Raw genomic sequence first — 21786 nt, forward strand, 5'->3', positions numbered from 1 at the left:
ATATCCGAGCTTCTATTTCTTCTTATGAGAAAAAAAATGTAGGGTGGGACTTGATTTTGAGGTTGTGGTTTGCTATTTCTGTGATGTCATGTGAGTGACAGGTTGCCCCGCCCTCACGCCAGTAAACACATCAGCAGAGAAGAGATATCACTTCAAGAGGAAGGGGATATTGTTTTGATTAAAGATTATGACGACACATGAATTAAAAAAAATGGTGTGCAAATAAATATAAATATTCCATAAAAAATAAGACTTGTTTTTTTTTTTTTTTTTTTTCATGGTGACTTTAGCACATAAGTGTTTGTTGTATTATTTATACCACAAGAGTAATACGTTTGTAGAAAAAAATAAGTAGGCTGTTTATAGAAATGTTATACTATATATTATCTTGAAAAAGACCAATTCAATTTTGTCTTCATTTTAAATGTTGGTGTTTGGACCCCTAAAAATAGCCAGCAATAATATCTGAAAATAAAAATGTAATGTGTCATGCATTTACGATCACTGTAAATGTATTCAAAAAGCTATATTCTAAATAATCAACTACAAAGCGGACTTTTATTTTGGCGACATGTTGGAACCAGGAAGTAGTAGGAAAGAAATCTGACGTTTCATGAGTAGATTTTCACTGTAATAATTCGAAGGTAAATATGTTACATGGCGATTAATAAAACCATATTACTATTTTTACGAAATAATATTAATGCACATGAAAAGAATACTTACATGTTACAATCTTAGCGAATCTCGAAATGACATTTTGGCAGATTAAGATGAGAGCATCGTATTGATAAATAAAGAATCAGCTAAATGAAGTGACATGTTTAACGTTACTAGCTTGTGTGATGCAGCTGTGAGCTTCTGCGTTTGGACAGATCAGATGAATCACTGTAAATAAGCATAGGGATACATTGTGTATGTTTTTCAGATGACACGGGCCAAACCAGAGGATGATGAGTACTGGAACAGCTCTAAATTTAAAGCGTTCACATTTGATGATGAAGACGATGAGTTTTCAAGAGTAAGTTCATTGTGTTTCTGTTCTCAGTCCAAAGCCCGTTTACCACAGCAGTATGACAGTGGAGAATCACTGGACTTTATGGTCCATTAAGCCTTAAAACCATATTGTACAGTGAAATATTATAAAAACAACAATTCCCAAATTAAATAGTTAGCTATTTTAGCCAAAGCAAAAGACTGAAATGTTACATTTAAAATATTTACCGTGTAAATGACAGTAAATCAAGGTGAATAAATGAATTACTTTGAAATGAGTAAAATAAATGGTGACATTGGTGAGGAAAAACTCCCTAGAAAGATACAGCACTTTTTTCAGCATAGTTTATGTATGTTGCAAGAAAGGAAGGTCATTTAAAAATATTTGACCTATTTTTACAGTTAAAATGTATTTTGTAAAATATTTATATTGACATTTTCCTCTCACATTTTCTGAAAATTTCCCCTAGCACCTCTTTGTGGCCCACAGTTGATTCAGACATTGTTGTGTTGATATTTTCCAGCTGAAAGAGTCCAAACGGGCTGTGAACAGTATTCTGGTGGGTGATTATGATGATGATGATGATGAAGATGACGTTGAGAGAGTCAGCTGGACTGGGGAACCTGTGGGAAGTATGCAGTCTTTTCTCTCTCTGTCTTCAATGTTTGTACTAGCGATGGGAAGTTTGGATCATTTTACTGACTCTGATCTTTAAGTCTCGTTCAGCAAAATGAACAAATCTTTTTTCCAAGTCATTTGGTTTATTTCAGCAGGATATAATTGAAATGTTATAAGTTAATACCCAATTTCTCAAACACATCAACTTGCACAAACGTTGATCACATTTAGATTAAGAAAAAACTATAATGCAGCCAAGGCCAAATTATGAGAAACAGAAATGATTTGTTTATTGCTTAGCTGGGTCTTCAGGCTATGCAGTAGTTCGTTCTTTTGTCACGTCAAATCCCTATACCGGAAATAGAAATTATTAGTTCACCTCTCGAGTCTTCGGGTCTGAGTCGTTCGTTCATCACTAGTTATGGGGAAAAAAAAAAACATCATGACAGAAATTCAGAAATGTATCAGTTGTAAGAAATTTGAGACCATAAACACATCACGTGACTGTAAGAATAAAAACCAAAAAACAAACTATATGCTTGTTTATAAGGAAGGTTGGGAATTATTAACTATTTTCTGTATCCAATGTGGCCATCACGTCATGTGACAAAAGAACGAACGTTTCAGACCCAAAGACTAATTATTAATGTTTCCTGTACAGAACATATGGGATGTTGCATGACAAAAAGAAAATTTTCTCAACACAAAATAAACTAAACACATTCTAAAACAACTCTTTGTTCCCGAGTCATATTAAAGATTTGTTCAAAATGAATGAATTGTTCATGATCGACCCATCACTAGTTTGTACCTCATCTGGATGCTCATCAGTTATTGTTTGTGTGAAGGCATCTCTTGGTCGGTCAAGGAAACTGCCTCCAGTATCCGCTCAGGGAGTGAGCAGAGCTTTCCCAAAATAGACACCACTCCTTCACTGTCCAAACAAGGGTCTGGATATTCCCTGAGCTCCCTGTTTAAAGGTAATAGTTAGTGCTTGAATGTTTAAGTTCAATCATTATAGACCCACCAATCTGATTATGTTTATATTCCCTCAGCAAGGAGCAAACCTGGTGCTTTCCAGTCCTTCTCTGAGTGTAAGTTCAAGTCATTGAAGCATTTCGGCTTATTTAGGCCTGAATTCTCTTGTGTTATAATTAAGTGTGTGTTGTTCCCTGTTTTCTAGCTTTTAGCGACACGTCTACTAGAACATATGCACCAGAGCTGAGAAAGCCCAGGTCAGATGGAAAGGTAATGCATATGGACATTTTTACATTACCGTTTAAAGGTTTGGCCTTGGTAAGATTATTTTTAATGTTTCTGAAAGACATCTCTTATACACTCACCTAAAGGATTATTAGGAACACCATACTAATACTGTGTTTGACCCCCTTTCGCCTTCAGAACTGCCTTAATTCTACGTGGCATTGATTCAACAAGGTGCTGAAAGCATTCTTTAGAAATGTTGGCCCATATTGATATCTTGCAGTTGATGGAGATTTGTGGGATGCACATCCAGGGCACGAAGCTCCCGTTCCACCACATCCCAAAGATGCTCTGTTGGGTTGAGATCTGGTGACTGTGGGGGCCATTTTGGTACAGTGAACTCATTGTCGTGTTCAAGAAACCAATTTGAAATGATTCGAGCTTTGTGACATGGTGCATTATCCTGCTGGAAGTAGCCATCAGAGGATGGGTACATGGTGGTCATAAAGGGATGGACATGGTCAGAAACAATGCTCAGGTAGGCTGTGGCATTTAAACGATGCCCAATTGGCACTAAGGGGCCTAAAGTGTGCCAAGAAAACATCCCCCACACCATTACACCACCACCACCAGCCTGCACAGTGGTAACAAGGCATGATGGATCCATGCTCTCATTCTGTTTACGCCAAATTCTGACTCTACCATCTGAATGTCTCAACAGAAATCGAGACTCATCAGACCAGGCAATATTTTTTCAGTCTTCAACTGTCCAATTTTGCTCATGCTCGTGCAAATTGTAGCCTCTTTTTCCTATTTGTAGTGGAGATGAGTGGTACCCGGTGGGGTCTTCTGCTGTTGTAGCCCATCCGCCTCAAGGTTGTGCGTGTTGTGGCTTCACAAATGCTTTGTTGCATACCTCGGTTGTAACGAGTGCTTATTTCAGTCAAAGTTGCTCTTCTATCAGCTTGAATCAGTCGGCCCATTCTCCTCTGACCTCTAGCATCAACAAGGCATTTTCGCCCACAGGACTGCCGCATACTGGATGTTTTTCCCTTTTCACACCATTCTTTGTAAACCCTAGAAATGGTTGTGCGTGAAAATCCCAGTAGCTGAGCAGATTGTGAAATACTCAGACCGGCCCGTCTGGCACCAACAACCATGCCACGCTCAGAATTGCTTAAATCACCTTTCTTTCCCATTCTGACATTCAGTTTGGAGTTCAGGAGATTGTCTTGACCAGGACCACACCCCTAAATGCATTGAAGCAACTGCCATGTGATTGGTTGATTAAATAATTGCATTAATGAGAAATTGAACAGGTGTTCCTAATAATCCTTTAGGTGAGTGTACTCACCAAGGCTGCTTTCATTTGATCAAAAATACAGTGATAACAGTAATATTGTGAAATATATATATTAATATATTCCTGTGATGACAAAGCTGCTTTTTCAGCATCATTACTCCAGTCTTCAGTGTCACATGATCCTTCAGAAATCATTCTAATATCATGATTTACTGCTCAAGAAAAACATTCTTATTATTATCAAGGTTGAAAACATTTTTATGGAAACCGTGATACATTTTTTTCAGCATACTTTGATGATAAGAAGGAAAAAAAAGCATTTATTTGAAATAGAAATTAACATTTTATTTTAAAGTGTCCTACATGTACTTACTATAGGTAACATCATTTACTGTAACAGTAAATTATGTATAATTACATGCATCTAACCCTAAACCAAATCCTAATTCTAATTCTAATTCTAACCCTACAGTTAGTGCATGTAGTCAGTTAATATTTCTCAGTACTTAAATGTATAATTACACTGTAACAAGGACACCTTAAAGAAACACGCCGATTTTTTGGGACTTTAGCTTATTCACCGTATCCCCCAGAGTTAGATAAGTCCATAGATACCCCTTACATGTTCCACTGTAGTTTAATTTATTTTTCTTTACCAGTTTCTAACATTGACTTGTTATCTAAATGCCCATAGGATTTTGTCAGCGACCTGAGTCCAGAGGAAACCGTGAGGAGAATGCAGAAAGGACGGGTAGGGGGCAGCAAAGAGCTGTGAATTATATATTTTGCCCTAGAAAATCCATGTAAAGGGACAGTTCACAAATTCTATCAACATTTACTCACCCTCAGTTGTTCCAAACCTGTATTTGATGAGTAAATGATGACAGAATTTTCCTTTTTGGTTGAACTGTCCCATAAATAGTTATACCTATAATAGAATATTTGTTTATTTCCATTCTCAATAGCAGTTGATAAGTAGTTGGAGGACCTACATTTCCATTTTACATGAGCCGTCCAAAAATGAATCACAGACTGGTCAAATGCGACAGGGTCATGAATTTACTGGCAAAAAACATGTATTGCGTCAGGCTGCTTTTGAATGCCTGTCAATGGAAAAATATACTTTTTGCATCTCATTAAAATGATTGTTCCAGGCATTTTCCCTGGAAAAGTTCCGCTCTCTGCAGGACAAACTTCTGCTGCTGGATGAAGCAGTTGCTGTTTACGATGGCAACGTCATCACTGCTGTGAGTCGCACTTCACACACTAACCCTAAACGGAAGCACTGCCATGACTTTAGAATGACTCATATTAGTAAAAACAGCTTGTTTATACTATGCTTATTCACTGATCCTTTACATTCTCATACTCTGCAGGTCTTGATATATTTAAAAAGGTCATTAAGTAAAGGTGAGATGTTTCCTGATCCTGTCTTTGCTCACCAGTTCCTTTTTATTTTCAAAATAAATCAAATATTTTCCAGAACATCATGTTTTTTTGTCATTGTTGCAGAAATCCTCTTTCGAGAGTTAATGGCGAGAGACGTGGCTTTGCGTCATTACGTTCACTATTTAAAAGAGATGGGAGAACAAAAGCTTTTGGTGGAGTTACTGAAGTAAGTTCACTGTTTTGATTTCAGTTTGATTTCAGTTCCCCTCTTAATGAGTATCAAGTTGTGTCTATGATCATTTAGTGCAGGGATGCTTGGCATCTCTCCATATATTTGCATTGGTAATTTGATTTGAAGGGTTGTTTTGTTGTGTGCATTTTATTTGAATTACTGCCTTCATGACATTGCTCATCTGACTGTATTTTAGGGCTCTTGGCAGGACAGAAGATATGGCGGTAGGTACAGCACTTAAATTCTCATTGAACACCTGTCATTATACTCATAGCTTGTACACATGTCAGTTTACACATGACCAATGCTTTATTTAATGCTACAGTGTCGCCTCCAGGAGGTATAGCTTGCTCCATAAAAATGCATCTCCCAATTTCTTCATCAGAAGGGGAGAGCCCAGTATTAAGTAATGGAAATGCAAATACTTCCTCTTTCATGTGGAAGTACCATATTTTCCCTTGTGATGTATATATACAGTACCAGTCAAAAGTTTGGAAACATTGCTATTTTTAATGTTTTTGAAAGAAGTCTCTTATGCTCATCAAGCCTGCAGTTAAAAAAAAACAAAACAAAAAAAAAACAGTAATATTATGAAATATTATTACAATTTAAAATAATGGTTCTCTTTTTTAATATACTTTAAAATGTCATTTATTTTTGTGATGCAAAGCTGAATTTTCATCAGCAAGTACTCCAGTCTTTGGTGTCTTATGATCCTTCAGAAATCATTCTAATATGCTGATTTATGATCAATGTTGGAAACAGTTGTGCTGCTTAATATTTTTTTTAGAACCTGAGATACTTTTTTCAGGATTATTTGATGAATAAAAAGTTAAAAAGAACTGTATTTATTTAGAATAGAAATCGTTTGTAACAATATACACTACCGTTCAAAAGTTTGGGAACAATAACAATTTTTAAAGAAATTAGTACTTTAATTCAACAAGGATGCGTTAAATTGATAAAAGGTAATGGTAACGATTTATATTGTTAGAAATGTTTTTATTTTGAATAAATGCTGTTTTTATGAATAAATGCTGTTAACATTTTACTCATCAATGAATCCTGAAAAAAGTATTCCAAAAAAATATATTAAACAGCACAACTGTTTCCATCATTGATAATAACTGAGCATCAAATCATCATATTAGAATGATTTCTGAAGGATCATAAGACACCAAAGACTGGAGTACTTGCTGATGAAAATTCAGCTTTGCATCACAAAAATAAATTACATTTTAAAATATATTAAAAAAGAGAACCATTATTTTAAATTGTAATAATATTTCATAATATTACGTTTTTTTTTTTTTTGTTTGTTTGTTTTTTTTAACTGCAGGCTTGATGAGCATAAGAGACTTCTTTCAAAAACATTAAAAATAGTAATGTTTCCAAACTTTTGACTGGTACTGTATATATATAAACTAATGATAAACTGATATATATATATAGGTGGAAGTACCATATTTTCCCTTGTGTTACATATATATATAATTATAATTATATTAAATATTAAAATATTTAATTAAATGTTGATTACATTTGTGTTTCGCTTAGAAAAAAACAAGTAGAAAAGAAACTGTAAAATCTTATACCCTATGGTATTAAGGGTTATTGACAGCTGAAATTAGTTTATGACTTTATAGAAGTGAAAAGAGGAAGAATTCCACTTTGTCTCATCACACCTCTTTGTTTTAATATAAAGTGAAAGGAGAGGAAGTTGGACTTTCTAATGAAATTTTTTGCAGTGACGTTTCTGTTCGATCACACATTCATTAAAAAGTCCTCTTTGTATTTTAAACAGTTGATCCAATACAAGGAACACTTGAATATTAAGGATGAAGGGCGAAGAAGAGACTTCCTCAAAAGTTGCCTCAGGTAGCGATCTTTCAGAGTGATTCAATGGAGAGTTCAGAATCATCATCCACTCTTCTTTGATGATAAACTGATCCATGTGATCTTGCTGTTTTTTTTTCTTCCTCAGCCTTCCTTTTTCTCATGACGACGCCACTCTCGTTCAAGACCACTATACACTCCTCGAGAGGCAAATAATCATAGAGGTGAGGGAACGAGTCCAACCACTCATACACAACTAGTCAAAAGTTAGGACACACCTACCTATTTATTATTACATCGCTTATACACGTTTTAGAATAATATTAAAGTCATTAAAACTATGAACTATGCCAATGGAACTATGGAAATGATATAGCGACCAATAAATAATTTAAACAAATTATACAATTTAGTTATAATTTCAGATCAGAATCAGTCAAATGTGTCCAAATCTTTGACTGCAAATGTAAGTATAAATTACTGAACCAATGTACTGGTTATTTTAATTATGTAATATAATATAATTAGTGCTGTCAAATCGCATAATGTGTGTGTGTATATATATATATTATTATATTTATACATATTATATATATGTATGTGTGAGTGTGTGCAGGTCAATGTGTGACTTGTGTGAGTGTGTGCAAGTCATATATATACACACGTGTCAATAAAATGACAGGTTTTCTGCTTTTCTATTTCTGCCTCACCTTACTGTGCTGTTAAAGAAATATTTCCTATTCACCTCCTCACTCTTCCTCTTTCCTGAGGGTGGTGTGATAGGTGATGGGTCGCTCTGTACAGAGGGAAGTGTAAGGGATGGGCTTCTCTCAAATTGGGTTACACGGCAGATGTTTCCTTAGATTGCATAATAGCACCTATGAACAAGTGTGATTCAGTTTGCTTCAATTTTCTGTTTCACACATCCTGTGTCTGCTACTCACTATGGCTATGCATGAGGGCCATGATATTTTCCGCATAACTGCCTTGATTTAGTCAGATTTATGGAATATAAATTGCATTTGTAACATGCATCAAGCCCTAGACATTTTCTAACAATGAGTTATTGTTATAGGTTTATTCATATAGCCTAAATTGCCCAATATTTAGTTGATAAACGGTGCATGTTCACCGTGTTTTATGCTACGTTCATAATGTAACATTTTTCTAAGATAATAAGCTCTTTCTAAGCTGAGCTTCTGGGTCACAGTGCAGCACTGTTCACACTTGCAGTGTGAGTTTCATAATATGACCACTTAAGTGAATTTATGCTCCTGCCACATGATTTGTGAAGCAGACCTTGTCAGTTAAGGGTCTATCACAGCATGTTTCATAGAAATTCATTTAATTCTTGTGTTCAATGTGTTTGTCTTTTCAGGCTAGTGACAAGAAGGCAGGTGCAGATATCTTTAAAAAGTTCCCTAGAAAAGCATCTATCCTTAATATGCCAATCATCACCACACTGTACTACTCCTGCTTTTACCATTACGGAGAGTCAGAGGTACAAGCTTCTGCTTTATATTGTATTATATTATGTAGACAAACTGAATATTCAGTATTTCAATATATATAAAATAATGTAATATAATATAGTCTTACAATATACACTACCGATAGTTAGTTTTGAAATGGTTATGAAAGAATTCTCTTATGTTTCTCTAAGGCAAGGGTAGAAATGACAGTAAAACATAAAGTAATATTGTAAAATGTTATTGCAATTTAAAACAACTGTTTAATATTGTAATATATTTAAAAATGTAATTATTCCTGTGATGGTAAAGCTGAATTTTCAGCATCATTACTCCAGTCTTCAGTGTCACATGATCCTTCAGAAATCATTCTAATATGATGATTTACTGCTCAAGTAATATTTCTTATTATTATCAATTATTGAAATTATTTAAAACAGTTGTGCTGCTTAACATTTCTGGAAACCTTGATATTGTTTTTTTTAGGATTCTTGGATTAATAGAAATTTCAAAAGAACATAAAGTAGAAATCTTTTGTAACATAATAAATGTCTTTTCTGTTACTTTTGATCAATTTATTGTGTCCATGGTGAATAAAAGTATTAATTTCCTTCAGAAAACATTTGAACAGTAGTGTATACATTGTATTCCATTCAGTTTGTCTTATTCATTGACTCATTCAAGCAAGCAGGTTAGCTTTTAAATATGAATTTTTCATGACTTTTCGTTTTTAGAAACTTAAGTCAAACAATAAAAAAAAAATTGTTTATTTTTATAAAATATATATATATATATATATAGGCTATATATATATCCCGGTTTCACAGACAAGGCTTAAGCTAGTATCGTTAACTTAATATATCTTAAAATATGTCCGTGTCATTGTTTTGTCTCAAGATGCACATCAGTTATTTTTTTTTTCCTTTTCTAAGGCACGTTACGTTTTTTTTTTTTCAAGCTACTTAAATGTCCTAATTGAACTAAGGCCTAATCTTGTCTTAATCTAAACCATGTCTATTATTTTAAAATCTGAAACCTAACAAGTGATTTTTCCAAGAAAAGTGCTTTATTTTTGAAATACTGTACATGATACCTTGTTTGATATTTTTTTAGTGTTGTTTAAATCCAGGTACTTTTGGGGCCCACTGTATTTAAAAAAAAATGTCTTCTTCTACAGGGAACTTTCAGCAGCCCATCAAACATAAGAAAAACCTTTCGGGTAAGATAAACAGTCATATCATGTGTTTATATATTTTACATTCTTCAAAGTCACGCCGAGTATAGTTTTTTAGTGTAGTTTTTATATTTGTCTACAAACCTAAACCTTAAGATAAATGTTTCCACAGTCATTAGAAATATAAAAAATGTGTCTAAACTTTTGACTAGTAATGTATAAATAAGCATATGTGCAAGTTTTGAGTTTCCTTCCCTTCTTTTTTTAACCTGTTCTGTCACGTTTGCCATGGCAGATTTCAGAAAAGCAGTACATTCTCACAGCTCTTGGCGCGAGAGCGAAGTTGAAATCATGGTTTGATGTGGATAGTCTGTTCAACACCAAGAACTGGCTGGGGTACACCAAGAAAAGGTCTCCCATTGGCTTTCACAGGGTGGTGGACATCCTGCAGAAGAACAGCGCCCCTGTACAGGTACATCAGTTTCCATGTTGTAATAAACTGCTCAATTGGCTCTCTGCCAGCCTGCACTTCAACGCAGCTTCCCATGATCTGCAGGTGCTGCAGGAGTATGTGAATCTCATCGACGACCCAGAGATCAAGCTCAGTGTGGCTCTGAAATATAAATGCCATGACATCATCATCAATGTGAGTCGATTCTCGAGTCGGTATGACTGTTTGTGGCTTTCTCAGTGTAACTCACTGCGTTTGCTGTGTCCATTCAGACATACAGAGACCTGAAGGACCGACAGCAGCTTACTGTTTACGGAGAGAAGCTGGAACGAGGCTCGGTTGAGCACAGGAAGATTCAGGAACTCCTCAATAGCGGGGTAAGAGGAAGTGAGCAGCCATTGCTGAATCATTTTCTGATTCACGGTTTCAAAATAGATGAGGAGTAACATTTTACAGTAATTTGTCAGTGTCCACCACAGGTCACTTCACACGTTTCAGTGCAGTGTTGTGCTCCTATGAACTAAAATGTCTGATTTTTGTTCCTTTTTGTTTCTCAAGCAAATCCGATGGAAAAACTGACACATGGATCCTGACACAAGGCAGAGACAATATTGCACATATGAACCACTATGATGCTGCTTAAAATGGAGCCTTTTTGAGGTTAAACCTGGACAAACAGGACTGAAATCCTCACATATATCGAACATTTCAAAGAACCAGTGAAGCGAGTCATTCTGGAGTGATTCTTTTGGAAATGCATCTGTTCAGTACGATTAAACTGCCAAGTGTCCTTCTGCCAAATCTACAGGCGAACATTTATAAAGAAATAAGGGAGGTTGCTGACGTGAACAGCATTTTCTTAAAGCCCTCACACCTATTTGTTTGCCTGTGTATGGATTTCTGAACATTCCTCATTATTCACTGCTTTTTATATTAGAGAACATGATACTGACACAAATGCTTTCTGGTAAATACCCGACTGAAGATGTGAAACTTGGTAAGATAAAAGCTATTAATGAGGTTTTTGACTGTTGCGACAGGAAAGATCTGTCACAGTTTCTTCAGTTTTTGTTCACAGTCAATTTATGACAGTAAGAGTGTGGAAATTCCCCCACTGTTTCATTTTGGGGACTTGTAACCATACAGTGGTTGTGTCATATAACCTTTCTCATAAGATTCCCATAAGTCTCAGTTCTTTCAACTCTTGAAGATATATATATACACAGTTGTGGTCAGAATTAATGGCATCCCTTGTAAATATGATCAAAAATGGCTGTAAAAAATAAATCTGCATTGTTTATCCTTTTGATCTTTCATTCAAAAAAATCGCAAAAATCGAACCTTTCATTGAATTAAAAGAATTGAAAGTGAGGGGAAAATCACATTATGAAATAAATGTTTTTCTCCAAAACAAGTTGGCCACAATTATTGGCACCTCTAGAATTTTTTATGAGTAAAATATCATATAAGTATGTTCCCATTAATATTTACCTTTTTTTTTAGCACACCAGGTTGATTAGGAACATGACTAGGAAATTGTCCAGCTATGACTTCTTGTTTCACATGAGTTAAAATATGAGGAAACACAAAGGCCAAATTCCCTTAATCATCCATAACAATGAGTAAAACCAAAGAATATAGTTCTGATGTGCATCAAAAGATTGTTGAGCATCACAAAATAGAAAGTGGCTGTAAGAAAATAGATAAAGAATTGAAAATCCCCATTTTGACCATCAGGGCAATAATTAAGAAGTTCCAATCAACTAAAGATGTTACGAATCTGCCAGGAAGAGGACGTGTGTCTATAATGCATTGCGAGGAGGAGAATTTGAGTGGCCAAAGACTCTCCAAGGATCACAGCTGGAGAATTGCAGAGATTACTTGAATCTTGGGGTCAAAAGCCTACAAAAAAAAAAAAAAAAATCAAACAACCTCTACATCACCACATGTTGTTTGGGAGGGTTTCAAGAAAAATCCTCCTCGCTCCTCCAGAACCAAACTCCAGCAAATTTAATTGTCAGACATGACTGGAACTTCAAACGGCACAGGGTTCTGTAGTCAGATGAAACAAAACAAAATTGCTTTTTGGCAGCAAACACGCTAGATGGGTTTGGTGCACACAAGGATAAAAAGGATAAACCCCATGTATACAATTTAATATACCGTTGGATCTTTAATGTTGTGGGTCTATTTTTCTGTTGGAGGTCCTGGACATCTTGTTCAGATACATGGCATCGTGGATTCTATCAAATATCAACAGATGAAAAAACAAAACCTGATGCCTTCTGCTAGAAATCTTATAATGGGCCGTGGTTGGATCTTCCATCAGGACAACGATCCAAAACAACATCCAAATCAACACAAAAATGTGTTACGGAGCACAAAATGAAGCTTCTGTCATGACCGTCCCAGTTCCCTGACCTGATGAGTGGAGTGAACTGAAGAGAAGAAGCACCAACATGGATCTGGGAATCTGAAGGATCTGGAGAGCTTCTGTATGGAGGAATGGTCTCTGATCTCTTGTCAGGTGTTCTCCAAACTCATCAGGCATTATAGGAGAAAACTCAGATCTGTTATCTTGGAAAAAGGAGAATGCAAAAAGTATTTAATAAAGGGTGCCAATAATTGTGTAATAATTTATTTATTTATTAAGAAATTAATACTTTTATTAAAGGGGACATATCATGCTAAATGCACTTTTTTAGCCCTTAAATGCATTTTGTTGTATATTTGGAGTGTTTAGAAGTACAGAAAAGATTAAATTATTCTCTTCAGGTGCTTCGTTGATATCTTTATATTCTGTTTTGGTCATATTTTTCAACCTGTTCAGATTTTTCTGTTATCTATGACGTTTTTTGAACTAATACGTCACAGTATTTGCAGCGGAACTGCCAAATAAGGACATTGACTTCCAGCCCAACACTTCGAGCAATCCGCCATTATTATTTCTCGCTGCAATTTTGTAGTCCAAGGTAAAAGATGCAGAAGTTACGAGAGGGTAAGTTAAAATGTTCGGTTGTTGGATGTAGTAACCCACACGCTTCATTACACCGTCTAATGTAAATGAACTGCCGCGCTTGTGGCGCATGTTTGACTGAAAGAACGAGCAGAGAGAGAGAGAGACCCGGTCGCGCGCGCGCTCACTCTCTCTCTTCAGAGCGGCGAAAGTGTAAACAAGACATCACCGTCTCCAAACTAGACGCTGTCTTGCTCTCTCTCCCTCGCACATATTAATCAAAATAAATCGACACGGTGGTAAAAGGTTGGAAGACCAAAGTTTCATGTATAAATGCAGTAACACACCATTGCGATACATCCATATGAAGACGTTGTTCTGCAGGTTCGTCGTCTTCATTTTCATCTCGCTCCGGCTCCGACTCTGGCTCGAACATGTAAGGCTGGCTGGACAAGTCTTCCGTTGTTGACATTTTGTTAATAACGTGTGAATAAAAAGTTTATGTGCCGCTAGATAATCCTATCTCTGCTATCAGACTACAAAAATGGCCGAACGGGGTGGAGTTGAACCTCTGCAAACTGGAGAGGGGGCGGGGTATGAAGTGTCTCAATTGTATTTAAAGAGACCGCACCAAAACGAGTTGCTGTCAGACGCACATCAGAAAAGGGGTAGAAAGGGGGCTTGTGGAGCTATAATAATGAGGAATTCAGACCCAAGCATTGCAGTTCCGCTTTATATAGACTACAAATGTATGATTTATATGTAAAAAGGAACTATTTAAAAGCATGATATGTCTCCTTTAAAACAAGGATAATTACAAGGATGCATTAAATTGACATTTATAATTATTACAAAAGATTTCACCATATTTTCAATGTTTCCAATTTTTCAGATACAAATTATAATTCTGTATAATTGTAAAAATAAAAACCAAAAACCAATTATCAAACCCAAAACTATCATTGATGATAAGAATGTAATCTGTAAGAATGTAATCATTTTTGATAGGCTAATGAAAGATTTACATGTTTAAACACACTACAAGTTTCCTGTAGCCTATGGCGAGGTCATAATGTGGGCTCATAAAATACCATGCTGACAAATTTAGTTCACTGGAAATTGTTACACAACTAGACATTAATGTTTTGAGACGCATGCCAACGCAATACTTTGGTTTTGATATCACTATCTATAGACCACATAAAAGTTTCATAGAAGAACTTTCTTCCATATTTCCATTTTAGGACATTAGATTACATTAGTTGTTTTGTCTTTGCCAATGAGTAATATCACACCGTGCATTGTTACGGTATATATAAAATATTTGCTGTTACTTCGCTTTTTCTTTCAGTCTTTGTCAGTTGATTCGTCAGAGACTGGTATTGGGCATTCCCGTTACCTTTCGAGCGATGTAGGCTAATCTAAAAAAAAAAAAAAAAAGAAAAGAAGGGTTTTAGTTTCAGAAATATGCTGTTGTCAAGCTCTCGAACTTGGACTTGATTCAAAAATAAATAATTATGTTATATGTTAACAATAAGATCAAGTTTATTTCGATTTTTTTAACCAGATTAATTTAGGCTATAGGCCTTTTTTGTAGGCCTGTTTAAAATAATAAGTGTAGGTTCCCCTTTATTGTGGTAATGTGTGATAAAAGAAAATCCCCGGCGACATCAAAACCTGTAGGCTGTTTCAAAACCTGTCGGCTAGTAATGAGCTACTCTGATCTAACATCACTTTTAGAGCATCATGCGCGGGCCGACTGAGTCCCCTCCATTTGCTCACGGTCACAAACACAAAACGCGCCACTGATGCCAAAAAATTGTTCTCGCCGTGTTTTGAGGCATAGTTTTTTTTTTTTTTTTTTTGTATCTTCTCTGATTCATTCTAAGTATCTTATTTGAGCCCGCTGTCGAAGAAAGCAGAAGTGCGACGATCACGTGGTCGTAGTAGGCTATGTGTGGTGTAGAGATGTGCTCGTGCCTCACCATTACACGCGCTGCTCTGAGGGGCCTGTCAAGAGCTCTGCTGCGCTGGTGCTTCTTATAGATAGATGCTTGTAGATGAAGAGAGGACACAGTCTTAACTGCATTTGGAGGTAAGAGCCACGCAATTTTATACGTCACATTTATAGAAAATGTCATATTTGCTTTGACATATGGCTATAGGCTATTGAGAATTAAAGGATTTTTTTTTTTTTTTGTGCGGCACGCCACAATCTGAAAGCAGGATGTGTGCAGTGTTTTTACTTGTAATTTGCGACCTGGTTGGCTGCTTTTAACCTTTTCAATTCAGACTTTCAGTCAACCCAGTTGATCCTCTGTATAAAAAAGCTAGGTTTTCCCTGAAACACTTTTATTATCTTTCATTAATAACTTCATTAATGCACATAACTACACTGGGAAAAAAGTTACTTATGGAAACAATTTTCACTGAGAAATTACTTGTAAATTTACTACATACAAAGAAACAGAATATAACATTGAATTAAATTACTGAAATAGAATTTTCTTATAAAACTATACTCCATTAGGCTACTGTTTGTTTTATTTACAACAGCATTACTACAGTAGTAATTACTACAATCCAGCAGATCATTAGTTATAAAGTTATAATAGTGGAAATGACATTTAGGTTTAAATGGACCTTTAGGGACCTTTAGGTTTAAAAAAAGATCTAAAGTGTTAAATGTCATAATTTCAAAATCGACCCATATCTCCCATAATTTCAAAAAAACATTTTCACACAAAAAAAAAAAAATCAAATTAACTTATGGGAGATATGGGTCGATTTTGTTGTCAGCATTAAACAAAGGAATCATGAATATTTAATGAAGATGCCAGCTTAATTTAGACTTGCATTAATGATACATAAAATACATTTCAGATAATACATATTGCCTGGTATCATCATATTGTAGTAGAGAGCATCTTCTCTAATAAGGTTGAGCTCGTTTCCAAGAATCTGCCTTCAGCGTCTAAAAATGGTCACATACACTAGACTGAGCATCGCCAGTGTTTTGACATAATGATATGAGACAAGGGAATAAAAGGTTTCATCTGATCCAAAAGTCACAGTGTCTGTCTTAACACCCGTGCAGTGATTTAATGACTATAAGTAGGTCACAGAACACAATGAAGACTCATGCAGAACTTAATGTATGCGTTCTTCTCTCTCCACTGACTTTGTATACATGTTGTTCTTGACACTGACTGACCATCAATGGCATTATTGCCAATCCAGCTGTCCCGATTAGTTTCAATAGGTCAAGTGAAATACTTGCATTGTTTACTTTCCCAATCCTCAGTAGAGTTCTTGCGCAAGATCATGGTTTTTTCCCAATGTGAAAAGCGAGAAATGAGTACAAAGAAAAGGAGGGACTCTTAGTCAGTGTGTATTTCGCATGAACCTATACGTGGGTGGTATAACTGCAGTCATTTCTGTCTGAACTTTAAAAACGTCTTGCTCAATAATTTCCTGCTTTTTGGTCTCATTTATTCATTATAACAACCTCAAATGTCTAAGGTAAGAACGATACATGATGATTCATATACCATTCATATACTGTACCATTCACGTACCACAATTCATGTACCAACACATGTGGTTCCCACTAGTGTGTTTCTGTTCGGATGCACTACTTCTTGTGGATGATGGGGTCGTGATAAATATTTCAGTGGCTGTCTTGTCTAGCTGGGGCAAAACTAGGGAGTGGTGCATTGTGCTTTGCTGGAGATGAAGGGGAAAAGGGGGTGTTTTACTCTGGATGAGACATGGCAGAAACACTGAAACATTGGAATGGTCAATGGTCACGTCGAAGCAAAACCGATTTGATATGTGGCAAAGTGCCACCTTAGTTGTGCAATTCAATGTATGTTGTGTGCCTCAAAATGTACTTTTGAATCAAAGTAAGAGAGAAATATTGATTGTAGGTTCAAAACTCAATTATTGCTTCACTAATGTAAAAACAACTCTAAAAACGATTTGTGTCAACACATTATTTTTTTATTCGATTTTTTCATGTTCACCACAATGGAAGCCAGGACTGAAACATAAAAAATCCTCATATTTTAACTACGCTTATGAACTAGAGTTTAAACATACAGGATGTGATCTAGCGGTGAAGATTTTTGAAAAGAACACACACTGTACCGTAACAATGAACAATGATACAAGAATGTAGAAAAAAAGGTAAGATGATAAGATGAAGTCCCATCAAGAAAAAAAAAAAAAAAAATCAAGCTTTGAAAGGTACCACATTTTTGGCAAATACCATATGTGAAATACTATTTTATTAGGTTTAATGTAGTATAAAAAAAACAAAAAACATCTGTTCTGTTTAACATATTTAGTTAAGACAGACATTACCTTTTGTCTCTGTTGTTATTTTTTAAACTTCTTTGCCATTTTCATTTTGTTTAAAATTAGTTAAATATATAATTTTTTTTATTTTAGTTTTTTATTTTAATTTGTTAATAATAATTGTTAATTTAGTTTTTTTTCAATTCTGCGGAAAATTAAAAAAATATTGTGGACACATATTAAGAATTGGTTCCCATGACTATTGAACTTAATTCCAATCATTAATTAGTGCTATGTGACAACAATTAAAAAAAAACAACAACAAGGGAATGAATTAGTACAACAAAGTAGTACAATGATTTAATAAAACGTGGCCATCAATTAATTGTGTGATTGGATTCTTTACCCTTACAAAAAAAGAAGTAACTTCAAGTTCATTTTCAGTATACATAAGTAAAGTTCAAGTATAATTTTGAGGATACTTTATGTAGTAAGTAATATCAATGTACTAGTAGTATACTTATAAGTGCAATATTTCACTACTACTTGGGACTAAATTGGCCCTCTTTTTAGTGTATACTTTTAAGTGTACTTCAAGTGTAACAGTAGTAAATTTTGAGTACACAACTAGTTTGCAACTACATTTTTCGTGTGTACTGCGACTATACTACAAGTGAACTTATAGTTCCCTTTCGAGAGGTCTCTCGTATTGTAAAATGTTATTTTATACAGTATAATAGAGTGAATTTTTTTCTTCCAAGTCATGTTCGGTAGTGCTCCTACAGCTCTGTTTAACCGCTTATTCTCATTTCTCTCTCAGATATGATGCATGAATCCACTGTGGCACAGAGCATCATGACGACCATGAACCAAACTGGGAAGGAGTCCTGTCACATATCATATGAGCAGGACCGCATTCCTCTGATGGTGTTCTACATTGTGGTTTTTATCATCGGCCTGCCGGCCAACTTGGTCACGGTCTACCTCACCCTCCAACAGGTGCGTCATAAGAACGTCCTCGGCATCTACCTGTTCAGCCTGTCCTTGTGCGATCTCACTTACCTCTTCACGCTGCCTTTGTGGACAGTGTACGTCAGTAGAAACCACGAGTGGCCCTGGAGCTCGTTGGCCTGCAAAGTGACTGGCTTTGTGTTCTTCAACAACATGTACATCAGCATCTTCCTGCTCTGCTGCGTGTCCATCGACCGCTATGTGGCGGTGGTCTATGCAATTGAATCTCGCGGCCTTCGCCAGAAACGGATTGCAGCTCTCATAGCGTTTTCGATCTTCGTGGTAGTGGGCTTGGTTCACGCGCCCGTCTTCATCATGCGCGAAGGGGATGCTGCCCAAGGGAGTCACCGGTGTTTCGAGCCAGGCCAGAGCTCAAAGATGGTTACGGCATTCAACTACGCTCGGTTTTGCATAGGCTTTTGTATCCCCCTGGCCATCCTGATCTTCACCAACAGGGCCATTCTTGCAAACGTGCAGGCCAGTACGGGCCTCCAGCCCCATCAGAAAGAAAAGGTGCGCTACCTGGCTGTGGCGGTGGTGGCGTTGTTTTTGATCTGTTTCGCGCCGTACCACATTATTTTACTCATGCGCGCCGTCACCTTCCACTTCCCCGAGCTGCAGGAGTGTCACTTTGAAAATCACATCTACACGCCCTACAAAATCTCTTTGGGACTGTCGACTTTCAACAGCGCCATCAACCCCATTCTTTACGTGCTCTCCAGCAACAATATCCGTCAGGAGATCAGAAGAGGCATGGCGTCGCTGTGTAGCAAAGTCATCTGGAGTCAGCGCTCGACACACAGTAGCCAGCACAACATGCACAGCACCAAAAGCAATTCAGACCCCGTCTCAGAAAAGGGCAATGAAACGAGAACGACCAGTCCCACATCATGCTGAAATTGCAGAGGCAATGGACATACGTATTTTTTTCCTTGACGTGCCATAACTTGAACCTGAAAGGGACGGAAATATCAAGGACATCTGAAGGTGTGTTACAGATCTTGCAAAAAATCAAAAGTGAATTTCCTGTTGTTTTGTTGGGCTATAGACTGAAAGGATCTCAAGATAAGATCATCTCTTTGTGTTTCACACCTTCTAATCTGCTTCCTTCTCAAAGCGTTTGAAGCTTCTGAATAGCTTGCATTGAACTCATCTTAAGCATATTCTACAGATTGTTGAGAAGCTCAAAATAGTTTTGCAGATTGACAGGAAAGGGCCTATCTCACATTTAAAGTGACTCACTTTACTTTATATGGAATCAGCAATACTACAATAATAACTGTTACTGTACATAAACCATTGTTCACAAAACAAAATTGCAGGAAATGTGTATAAATTTTGGGAGAATTTATGCACATCCAAAAGGTATAAATACCAATGAATTTACAGACATAATCTGGGATATATATTTAATTTACTTGCAACAAAGTGCCTCAAATCTCTGAATATCTTTCAAAGATTTGATGGCACAAACTGAGCAAATCCAGTTCAATGCGGCAGCTCAGTACCTTGACTAAACATGACTTCTGATTCTAAGTGGGTTGTATCAAGAAGTCCAGAAGTTGTATCAAGCCAGCCAATCAGATTATTGTTTTTACTTTTTTGTGTGCAATAAAGCATCAAATGGTCGGTGGATGGTCTATAGGCTAATGTCCGAGACAGACTGTTTCAAACAACATACAGTATCAGTGTTTTCATTCTGAAATAATTACTGTATCACTGTAAATGTTAATGCGTCAACGTTAAAGTGCATGCCTTTTAGTGATAACAGTGTTGTTTGTCGAGTTTAACTTAACATGTATATTTCTTAAATTATTGTTTTTTTTATACAAGATTTTATAATGTGTTTTGCGTTATGATGAATTTTGTCATTTTGTTTTCATGTTATTTTAATGAATATCAATTTCAGGACTCTGTACACAATCTATTGTATCGTTTTTCAAGCTTTGTTAGGTGTAGCACTTATTTTGCTTGATTTTCTCACTTGTCCTATTTCCCCAAGTCTTGTTTATAATTAAGACTTTAACAATTTGCAGTCAAGCTTTTCTCAAACAGTCACCAGTAAATTATGATGGACAATTTGCACATAATGCAAACTTTTAAGAAACTGTAAATAAACTAACGATTACAAGAGAGTAACATAATTCCTCATATATCAACTCGGCATAAACTAGCTATACTGAAAAGGCTGTTATTAAAACATATGTTTAATATGTGTTTCACAAGCACATAAGTTTCTCAGGACTCAATGAAAAGTAATTTAAATGAGGTAACATGATAATTTGTCAATTCAGGATTACATATTGAGAATGGGCTGGTTTCGGTCTGATGATTAAAAGTTGTGTCGCTGAAAAAAGTCTCTGATGTGTTGAGCTATTTGTGTGCTTACTGATTTTTTTTAAATGTGACAGGTGTGCATACATCAGCAAACAAGAAAAAATGCTGACCACACTGTAAATCCGCCGATTAAATGTTGAGCAAGTGCAGTCGTGCTGAATTCCTTCCTCGGTCACACTTTTGAGTGTTTAAAAAGCATGTGATTCTCTTGGTGTCTTTTTTTATGCAAAAGCTAGAAGCTAACCACACAAACATCATCTGAAATGTCTGCCCTCTCCTTCCTCCGTAAACTTCCTGAATAATTAACTCCGTGACCAAGATAAGTTCCTAATTGGACCTTCCCTAAATGAATAATTAAGTAGCCAGCAACTGTCCTCAGCCAATAGCAAACAATAAGGCCAGTGGTACCCGCCCCTGTTGTGAAGCCCTGGGCTTCTGGCGGAGACAGACTGACTGACTGTATTGGTAAATAGCTATAGGCTGGCTGTCCTGCCTCAGTCTGCGGTCATGT

General features: G+C 36.1%; 2 protein-coding genes across 4 annotated transcripts; both read left to right on the forward strand.

Annotated features, from left to right (window-relative positions):
- Nucleotides 1-568: 568 nt before the first annotated feature.
- vipas39 (VPS33B interacting protein, apical-basolateral polarity regulator, spe-39 homolog) lies at nucleotides 569-12079 on the forward strand. The gene is made up of 19 exons (XM_079887857.1): nucleotides 569-644; nucleotides 929-1021; nucleotides 1521-1629; nucleotides 2464-2595; nucleotides 2671-2709; nucleotides 2799-2863; nucleotides 4816-4872; nucleotides 5276-5368; nucleotides 5498-5531; nucleotides 5634-5736; nucleotides 5939-5966; nucleotides 7547-7620; nucleotides 7727-7802; nucleotides 8957-9079; nucleotides 10225-10266; nucleotides 10517-10693; nucleotides 10778-10867; nucleotides 10945-11049; nucleotides 11231-12079. Exons 2-19 carry the CDS (start codon nucleotides 929-931, stop codon nucleotides 11249-11251), a joined length of 1461 nt encoding a protein of 486 aa, XP_079743983.1. The 5' UTR covers nucleotides 569-644; the 3' UTR covers nucleotides 11252-12079.
- Nucleotides 11345-21288, forward strand: gpr132b (G protein-coupled receptor 132b). Of its 3 annotated transcripts, none has more exons than XM_079887859.1 (2): nucleotides 11345-11396; nucleotides 18748-21282. In XM_079887859.1, exon 2 carries the CDS (start codon nucleotides 18750-18752, stop codon nucleotides 19833-19835), a length of 1086 nt encoding a protein of 361 aa, XP_079743985.1. In that variant the 5' UTR covers nucleotides 11345-11396; nucleotides 18748-18749; the 3' UTR covers nucleotides 19836-21282. The 3 variants fall into 3 exon arrangements, with proteins under 3 accessions (XP_079743985.1, XP_079743984.1, XP_079743986.1); XM_079887858.1 differs by lacking the exon at nucleotides 11345-11396 and adding an exon at nucleotides 15615-15723 and having other exon boundaries at nucleotides 18748-21288; XM_079887860.1 differs by lacking the exon at nucleotides 11345-11396 and adding an exon at nucleotides 17087-17150 and having other exon boundaries at nucleotides 18748-21288.
- Nucleotides 21289-21786: the final 498 nt, after the last annotated feature.

This window comes from Squalius cephalus (genome assembly GCF_949319135.1).
Source record: "Squalius cephalus genome assembly, chromosome: 12".
Lineage (NCBI taxonomy): Eukaryota > Metazoa > Chordata > Actinopteri > Cypriniformes > Leuciscidae > Squalius > Squalius cephalus.